Consider the following 10,240-nt stretch of genomic DNA (forward strand, 5'->3'; position numbering starts at 1 on the left):
TCATATTTTAATGTATTTTTTCCTAGGGTAAATGAGCAACATTGTTATAAAACTAGGCAAAGTCTCATGGATATTACATTATGTCGTTTTAAAACTATGTATGGTCGTAGGTCTTTTAGATATTCTGGGGCACTTTTGTGGAATAAGTTACCTCTGGACATTAAAGGTATTTCGAATATGGTTAGTTTTAGTTTAAAAGCTAAAGGTTTGTTCTTAAGTAGGTTGTTTTGTTGATGAATTTGTATTACGTACGTGGTTATTTGTGACTGTACATTTTTGTAGATGTGGAATTTTATTGTAATTTTTGTATTTATAATGCAGTGCCAGTGAATCTGTTACCGGGAGTGAAGTTTGTGCTTTACATCAAGGACCACAATGGAAATAAGTTTTGTTTTAAACTTTATTGTGTTATCCTTGACGAATAGAGTGTATTCACTACTTTTTTGTCAAATAAACAAACAAAGAAACAAAACAAATCTGTCTGTCTATCTATCCATCCATCCATCCATCCATCCATCTGTCCATGTATCTGTCTATCTATCCGTTTTTTTCTGTCTATCTGTCCGTCCATCTGTCTGTCTGTCTATGCATCCATCTGTCCATGTATCTTTCTAACTGTTCATCCATCTATTTGTCTGTCTATCTGTCCATCCATCCATCCATCCATGTATCTGTCTGTCTATTTGTCTGTCTATCTCTCCATCAGTCTGTCTATCTGTCTGTCTGTCTGTCTATCCATCCGTCTGTCCATATATCTGTATGTCTCTGTTCATCCGTCTATTTGTCTGTCTATCTGTCCATCCACGTATCTGTCTGTCAGTCTATCTCTCTGTATTTCTGTCCGTCTGTCCGTCCATTAATCTGTCTGTCTGTCAGTCTATCTAAACTTTTGTTTGTCTGTCTATCTGTCTATCTATCCGTCCGTCCATCCATCCGTCCATCTGTCTGATGGATGGATGAATAGACAGGCAGACAGACAGACAGACAGACAGACAGACAGACATATGGATGGATGGATGCAAATATTTAAAAATTGTACAAGTAAATCACTTAGTTGCTGAGATTCAGCAAATTTCAGGTGCTGTAAAATCTCTTCAAGAGAACCCGAATCCGATCCATATTGTTGTCTTTGGCTTATAATCAACCCTGTCCTTGCCCTGTCACTGTAACTTTCTCTCTGCTAGTGCAAGGAAGTTAAATTATTGCAGCACAGCCTTTAATATCACTTCAGCTCTAGTTGTCAGAAGTCAATACCAGCACACTTATGGGCCAAACTGCTCTCAAAAATCAAATAGTGCCACATTATTATCATACACAGGAACACATTTAGAATCAAGGAAATAGACTGCATTGATTATATACCGCTGTGTCAACCTAGTAATGGTAGGGAGAAGATAGCACTCAGTGAGTTCACAGGACGGATATTAGCAGATCGACTATAGATAGCGAGAGATGGCGGATAAAAAAAATAAAAAATCGGAGGAATAAAACATTAAAAAGAAGGGTTACGATCAGGCAAGAGGTAGGACCGTGTAAACATCAGAGCAGCTTCCAGTAGTGGAGAGAACTCAAGGAGAGGAAGGAAATCGAACGCCGAGGCTAAACGCTTTGTTTCTTCTTGACAGGTGAGTTATGTTGATTTAGCTTTTTCACACAACTTTTCTGTGTTGGCTTTTGCTTGAATATGCTGCGGCCGGCATAGCAGATTCCGCCATCATCGCTGCCAGGGTTGTGTAAGTATGTGTGGGGCGGAGTTATCAAAAAAGGGGCGAGGTCCTGTTGGGGTAGGGGCGTGTTTGTTTTGGTGCTTTCAAATATCAACATCGTTTGGCAATAATCGCTTAGTGCACCTTTAAGTCATTTTGTTCTCAAGTAAATCTTAATGTAAGACTGTTTAGTTATTCATACTGGAAACATACGATTTGTATTTATTTATTTATTTTTTGCAGTATGTGTTTATATCTGACAATTGAAACTTTGATTTTCATAATTACAACTTTATTTCTCACAATTTGACTATATCGTACAATTGTGACTTTGTAATCATTCTTTTTTATTGTAAACTTCATCTCACATATTTTTTTTAAATTTAACTTTACCGCAAATTTGCAGTTAAAAAAAAGACAGAGAGAGAGTGAGAAAGAGTCTTTAAAAAAATAATAAAATTCTTACGATTTCTATTGTCACCCCAGGATGGTGGTGCTCTGGTATAATAGTGATTTCACCCCTGTAGCTAATTTCTAATTGGGTAAACTGGTGTTGTTGTGACTCACCTGGTGTTACAACACTCTCTGCTATGCCCTGGTGATATGTTGTGGAATTCATCACAATATTTCCTATTACTGCTCAAATGCTGCTCAAACAGAGCTCAAAACAGACAGAACTGGAGGGCCATCATGCCACACAGAGACTCTTTGAGGGGAAATTTGGAAAAGGAGTTGACTAGAAAGCCATGGCCTTTACTTTCCTGGTTGTGGATTCAGGCTTCTCTGGGGCCTCAGTCCCAGGGGCCTCTGGCTTTGTCACACAGCTATCAGCCACTGCAATGCTGAGATCCAGAGAGAGAGAGAAAGAGTGGTTACTGAAGCAAAGCATAAGAGAAAGAAAGCGAGTGAGAGAGAAGAGCCTCATTTGTTCCTAATTCATTCCTCTGAGATGAAATCAACGTGCTTTATTTGTCTCTTTAGGCCTGTGGATTGATTACGAGAGAGAGAACCTGGGCAGATTCCAGGTCTTTAGCAGACTACTCCATCTTAGGTGCCGTTTCACAGGGTCGGCTGAAGCGTATTGACTCTTGACACAGATAAAAGGTGCGACTGGATGCGTGTTAGAGCTACAGCCGAACGCTCCGCTTTGACACTTATTGCAGCTGCATGGGGTGATTTACATTTACCGACAAACACAAGTGCTTCAGTTACTGCTGGGTGGTAAATTTAGAATTCTTGTGGGAAAACAACAGCACTACGTTAAATTATGATGATTTGAAAACCCCCCTTTTTTCTTTCATAAATAATGACAGTAATGACAAACAAAAGAAATTACATTTAGGCAGGGAAAATAAGGCATCCTGAGTAAATCACTGAGAGAAGGAAAGAGAAAGCAAACAAACAGCTAAGAGGCCTACAGAGCACACTGATTAAAAAAAAAAAAAGAGTTTGCGAAGCTGTAAATAAAATGATTATTGAAGTATGTTTTACAAACACTGAAGCCCTACTAGGCTATGCATTATTCATTTTTTATTCATTTTTTTTGTGATCCTGGCTTAATGTTCTTGTGATCTTGAGATAACAAAAGTTGTTTCTTGACATAAAAAAAGAGAATTTTTTTTTTTCATTGCACAAATTACTAGAAATCGTGTACCTTGTAAGTGGGATTAGTGTTATTCAGTCATTTTACTTCAAAAGTTTGTAATAATTAATTAAATGTGTTACTTGCTGTTTCTTCATACGTATTGCAACTGTAACATTTGCTAGCAATTTCTGAGTAAAAAAGAAAAAAAAGTGTAAACCATTTTAGTGCATTTGCTATTAAAGCAAATGGCATGATGAAACAATAGAAGATTTTGCTTAAAAACCCCATGATTTTATATGAAGAGTTCATTTGCAAAAACCGATAACCGATTTTATTTTCAGAAATCACGTTTTTTTTTTTGCGCATTCCAAGTAATATCAATCAAACTGCATTTGGGTTGTTTTGATTAAGTAATGCATTTGCTATTAAAGCAAATGGCATGACGAAACAATAGAAGATTTTGCTTAAAAACCCCATGATTTTATATGAAGAGTTCATTTGCAAAAACCGATAACCGATTTTATTTTCAGAAATCACGTTTTTTTTTTGCGCATTCCAAGTAATATCAATCAAACTGCATTTGGGTTGTTTTGATTAAGTAATAATAACTTAAACAAATACAGGTAATTTACAAAGTTAAAGTTCATTGAAAGTTTACATATTAAAAGTTTATTTTATAACAAAAGCAGATAACTCCAACGGTAATTTTTTTGGCAAAAGCAGACAACTCCACATTTCATGTTTTAGAGTTTAAAAACACTTGTTTAATCTTTGTAATCTCCTCAGATGACAATGTAGATGCCTGACAAATGTTGTTGTTGTTGTGATCATAAACTGTATGGATGTGATTACATACAATACACTGTGCTTTTTCCTCACCATTGCAACGCGCTGCTTTTGCAAGGTTCCGTGAAAACGTTTGAGCTTTTATGTTCCTTTTTCGCCCTGAAGAAGATATCACAGGTTCATCAAGTTCATCAACTTCTGCAGTAAACGTGAACTCGCGGTGCCTTTGAAAGTGGACAAAACTGGCTTTTTTGACAAAATGTGTGTAAGGTTCAGATGGCGCTATATGTGGAGAATAATGCACGGCTATCAGCTCTTTTTTTTTTTTTTTTTGGAAAGTGGCATTTATTGGTTTTTGCAAATGAACTCTTCATATATTGTTTGATTTGGCAGGAAAAAAAAAAGTTTTTTAAATATGAATTAAGCAGTGCAGCAGGTTTGTTAAAATATTGTATAATAATAATATTAATTCCAAACTGAAATATCAAGCTTTCAAATCATAAAACAAAATGGCAAGGGTTTTGAGAGAGTCTCACAAATGAGCATCATAATTTCATCACTAAGGTAATTAAGAACTCGGGTGGATATTGTGCCAGATTTCATACATCCTCACACTGGTTTGCCAGGGCGATATTTCCATGAAGGACAGAAGCCAACACTCTCCTGTGATGGATGAATTATCCTCTCAGTGTCAGGGTTCTGTCACTTCGGTCTAGTGTAATTCATAGTTTTGTGACAGAGCCCTGACATCAGAAGGGATTCTGTAATTACCATTAACTTTAAATATCACAAGTTAAATGGGGATAAACGGCAATATGATGACTTTCTGATGCAAGTGACTCAATATTAATAACTAAGTTTCAGTGTTTTTGAACTGAAGCATGACTAAATACGTTGCAAATAGGACCCATTCGGGAAGCAGTCAGGCTGTGTGAGTACACATCTCCATATGGCTGAGAAAGAAAGCCATATGTTCACACATTCATCTCCCAGCGTTTATATTTTATATGAGGGCAGTGGCCACATTGAATTTTGCCCAGCTCACTGGGCATTCTGGGAAGGATCTCAGAGGGAATACTTAGCTGGAAACTGGTTGCAAGTCCTGTGCAATATGTTTCAGCAGTCTCGGATTCACAAATTAGAGAAATATTGTCAGGACTGAGTTACCCAGGACCACATCAGGTCAGAAGTCAGTGTGACATGATGCACATATTGCTGACCAACTCACAATCTGGAAAGATTTAAAATGATCAAAGTGATAGTAAACGACCAACCTAATTTTATATTTGACTATGTTTTTGTTATTGTGCTCAACAACAGTGCCGATGAAAGCACCCTTGGGTGTCAAAGAGGAAGAAAAAGTGGTTGTTGAACAGGAGGAAGATGTCATGGGAAGGTGTTTTAAGTTTTCATGCACGTCAGAAAATGTTTCCCCCTATTTTTTTTATAAGCCTGCAAAGCCACTGGAACATTTTCCCATTGAAAATATCTCCACTCCACTGAATTTCATTTATAAAGTTATATGCCATAGACAACATCCACAAAAATCAGTGTACTTTCAGTATGTAATATGTATCTTTGTAACTTACTCATATTCATTTATTTTATGAATTAGTTTTAATAATTTCAATAATTTAACATTTTATTTCAATAGTCTAATTTAGACATTCTAACTATAACTATAACTAACTTTAAGTAACTCTGCAACTGCATGTCAACTACATTTCATTAGAGTAATACATATTAATAATATTACTTCATGTAATCTTTACGATTACTGCACAATGGTTTTTCAGTATTTCTTCATTTGCAATTACAATTTGGGAAACAGTCTGTAATTCTAAGATAATTTGAACAAATTCTAGACTCATATCCAAGTTTTAATTCTCATATTAATAAGGTGATAAAGTCTTCTTCTTTTTTTTTTTTTTTGAGGAACATAGCTAAAATGTGTCCTTTTTTAATAGCCTAATGGTTAGAGAGTCGGACTTGTAACCCAAAGGTTGTGGGTTCGAGTCTCATACCGGCAGGGATTGTAGGTGGGGGGAGTGAATGTACAGCGCTCTCTCCCACCTTCAATACCACGACTGAGGTGCCCTTGAGCAAGGCACCAAACCCCCAACTGCTCCCCGGGCGCCGCAGCATAAATGGCTGCCCACTGCTCCGGGTTATAAGTGTGTGTTCACTGCTGTGTGTGTGCACTGTGGATGGGTAAATGCAGAGCACTAATTCAGAGTGTGGGTCACCATACTTGGCCACGTCACTTTCCACTTTTTACCGGTCTTCCACAAAAATCAATTAATAGACTTCAGCTTATCCAAAATTCAGGCAGCTCGGCTATTGACTAGAACTAAAAAAAGAGAGCATCTAACACCAGTTTGGATGTAGAATAGATTTTAAAGTCCTTCTTATTGTGCATAAAGCCCATAATGGGCCCATAATTATATTGCTAGTTCTCTTGTTAATTTTACTCCATCAAGAAACTTAAGATCATATAATACAGGTTTATTGGAGGTTCCCAGTTCTACAATGAAAAAAAAAAAAAAAACTGGTGATGCAACCTTCGTAAACTATGCTCCAAAATTATGGAATACATTACCATCAGATATTAGGGAAGCTAGTATACTTAGAATTTTTAAAAGGAAGTTAAAAAACTAAAAAAAATTAAATAAAAGAACCACAGCTTATCATTATTGGTTTCTAACAAATAGCCGTCTCAACTATAGATACTGCCAGTCACTGTAGATCATCAGGGACAAAGTTTTCGATCTTTCTGAGTTTCCATGTAGCCCTGAGTTTTGTGAAGTGTGTGCTTAAAACCGTTGACTGTCAAGTGTTCTGTTTATTTACCATGTTTTAGGATTTGACAGGCTCTGGTGCTAATCTGATGTGCCTCCTGCAATCAGCCCTGATTGAAACACCTGCCTCTCAAACCGAGAAATGGACAAATCAGGTATACATAGCAATCAGGAAGCATCTTTAACAAATAGGTAACATGCTCTTGAGCAATCAAGTGCATCCACTAACAGCAAAATGAGAGATGCATTTATAAATGCTTCTTTTCTGAATATTTTAAGTGTGATGACCCCAAGTTTGTTCTTTCGTTAGGATACCCAGAAGCCCAGCATGATGATGGGATGATGCAGAGTAATACTTTCAGAAACAGCTGCTGAATCCTTACATGTTCACTCCAATTAGGTCGCTATAGCATTTTTGGAGTGTGATTCTTCTTAATGACAACGACAAGGCTCTGCATTACCGAATAATTTACAAATAATTTAAATAAACCTGCACAATCACAATCAATTTTTATATTAAAGTGAAATATTACAATAGCAATATTTCTTATTTTGTTTTTATTTAGTATATATATTTTTTAATTTAATAATATTAAAAATAAAACAATACAAGTATTATTATTATTATTATTATTATTATTATTATTATTATTATTATTATTATTTATAGTCATATTATTAATAAAGAAAATGTAATGTTATTTATAGCCATATTGTTATTAATTACAAAAGCAGTAAGAAGAGATTTGTTTGCATTTTGCTTTATGATTTCCCTGAAATCCCATAAACAAGATCCCATAAACTTCTGTTCAGTGCTTCCGCTGTGGTACTGTAGATTGATCCCTGCTGTAAGCGATTTCATAAAGTGATGGGGACAACATTGACTGTGGGAAAAAAGTGCCCACAATCAGTGTCACCTGTGAGTGAAGTACTTACAGGTCGTTGTCTGTTTCTGTACGGGGCTTCTGTCCTCTCCTGTACACCATACATATTGTGGCCACTACTCCTACAATCAGACCGGCCACCACCACAACTCCCAAGATACCAACAATACCGCCAGGAGGTCCCTGTGGCATCGGCTTTTCTGCAGGAGAAGAGAAAGAAATAGCATCATGAATTGTGCCTGATTCATCCCACCAGGATTAAACAATCAAAGATTCAGAATCATAAATATAAGAGGTCGCAGGCTGACGCAGCACCAGCCGACCACAGATAATGAAAACATCACTGTGTTTCAGTCCTGCATGTTAAGTCAGCATGAAGAAAATGCAGTGTGGGATCTAGAATTATTCACTATTTAATTGTTTATACCCTTTACTCAGATACACTATTTAACCCACAATTAGGCCTAATATTGACAACAGGTTTCACTATGGAAGCAGCATGCCAGTCAGTGGCTTATAAGAGACATGATGGTTGAGGTCAGAGCTTAAAAGGAAAGTTCTCTCAAAAATGAACATTCTGGCATCATTTAATCAACAAAATATTATTTTAGGATATTTTGCTTAAAAATTACAGTGTGTTATTAGTGTGTGTGTGTGTGTGTGTGTGCGCGCGCGCGCGTTTTTGTGACAAATAAGGACACATGTATAATAACAAAGGTATGACATAGGTATTACAAAGGAGAAGGTGACTTTTCAGGACATTACCCCATGTCCCCACTTTTCAAAACGCTTATAAATCACACAGAATGGAGTGTACTGAAAATCTGAAATAGCACAACGTTTCCTGTAAGGGGTAGGGTTGGTGTAGGGCAATAGAATACACGGTCTGTACAGTATAAAAACCATTACGCCTATGGGATGTCCCCACTTTTCACAAAAACAAACCTGTGTGTCTCTGTGTGTGTGTGTGTGTGGTTTGTCAAATAGATGTAAAAGATGTAACATTTTATGCTAACTTTAAGAAAAAAATCCAACAGCATTCATATCAAGCACACATCTTTAAATTATTTATAGGGATTGATCACCCAAAAATAAAATAGTCTCTTTTTTTTTCACCTACATGTCATTTTAAAGGCATGCATATGACTTTCTATCTTGCAACCAGGGTTGTGCAACAAATTGAGAATGTATGCAAACTGAAAATTCATACCAATGCCTACTAGAGCTTGAACTGAAATAAGAAGTGGACTGGAAGAAATTCATCATATAATAACATGGTTGGAAATCAAATGTTTGTTTCATGTTATAATGAATAATTACCTTCTTTTTTTTTAGGTGAACTATTCTGGTTTTAATCTTCTGGTCTTCTATTATTTTTCAAATCTTATTTTACGAGACCTTACTGATGATACTCTTTAAACATTGTCAGTTTTACCTGTGCATTACAAGGTAAGGTGAACATAACACTTTAAGTCTGTCTCAAAGGTTGCGAGAGGCTACATTCTCACAACCTTTGAGAATGAGAGCAAATATATGTGCGAATTTCAGTCGATACTGTGGAGGTGTGAAGGTAAAGAGGTTTCTTCTGTAATCCTTGCATCAGGGCTGAAAGCAGCAGTTTCCTTTGTATTTCAGCAGATAAAACTCAGCCTGGAAACACAAAAGCTGCAGTGCGGCGATCTCCACAGGCTAATAATATCAGCTTCTTACTAGATTGAACCATTAATGTTTACCTAAGTAGCTAAGGTTGTTTTAGGACTGCAGTCAACCAACCACAAAAATATTGTATAAAATCTGCTAAAATAATCATTTTGTTTATTATTATTTTTAGCATGTGGGCTCAGCAAAAGTGCATGAACTTAGGTGCTCCCCATGAGAGCACTATAGTGTGTTATTAGTGTGTGTGTGTGTGTGTGTGTGCGCGCGCGTTTTTGTGACAAATGAGGACACATGTATAATAACAAAGGTATGACATAGGTATTACAAGGAGAAGGTGACTTTTCAGGACATTACCCCATGTCCCCACTTTTCAAAACACTTATAAATCACACAGAATGGAGTGTATTGAAAATCCCACAATTAGGCCTAATATTGACAACAGGTTTCACTATGGAAGCAGCATGCCAGTCAGTGGCTTATAAGAGACATGATGGTTGAGGTCAGAGCTTAAAAGGAAAGTTCTCTCAAAAATGAACATTCTGGCATCATTTAATCAACAAAATATTATTTTAGGATATTTTGCTTAAAAATTACAAGGTGAAAAAAAAGAAAAAAGAAACATATGCATGGATGAATTGTCTGTGAGTGTGTGTGTGTGTGTGTGTGTGTGTGTGTGTGTTATCACGTTATGGGGACCAAATTTCCCCACAAGGATAGTAATAGTAGTAAATTTTGACCTTGTGGGGACATTTTTGAGGTCCCCATGAGGAAACAAGCTTATAAATCATACAGAATGAGTTTTTTTGAGAAAGTAAAAATGCA

At 36.4% G+C, this 10,240-nt stretch overlaps 1 protein-coding gene across 1 annotated transcript in view; it reads right to left on the minus strand.

The window, feature by feature from the left end:
* LOC107561869 (36.4 kDa proline-rich protein-like) overlaps positions 1 to 8,122 on the minus strand; it is a 72,401-nt gene extending 64,279 nt beyond the window's left edge. The window contains exons 1-3 of the mRNA XM_016246383.1: positions 8,075 to 8,122; positions 7,812 to 7,959; positions 2,468 to 2,548 (exon numbers count right to left, since the gene is read on the minus strand). Coding sequence (XP_016101869.1) covers positions 2,468 to 2,548; positions 7,812 to 7,951 — 221 coding nt within the window. The 5' untranslated portion in view covers positions 7,952 to 7,959; positions 8,075 to 8,122. The remainder of the gene's footprint in view (positions 1 to 2,467; positions 2,549 to 7,811; positions 7,960 to 8,074) is intronic.
* Between the last annotated feature and the right edge of the window lie 2,118 nt (positions 8,123 to 10,240).

This window comes from Sinocyclocheilus grahami, unplaced genomic scaffold (genome assembly GCF_001515645.1).
Source record: "Sinocyclocheilus grahami isolate Dianchi unplaced genomic scaffold, SAMN03320097.WGS_v1.1 scaffold795.1, whole genome shotgun sequence".
Taxonomy (NCBI): domain Eukaryota; kingdom Metazoa; phylum Chordata; class Actinopteri; order Cypriniformes; family Cyprinidae; genus Sinocyclocheilus; species Sinocyclocheilus grahami.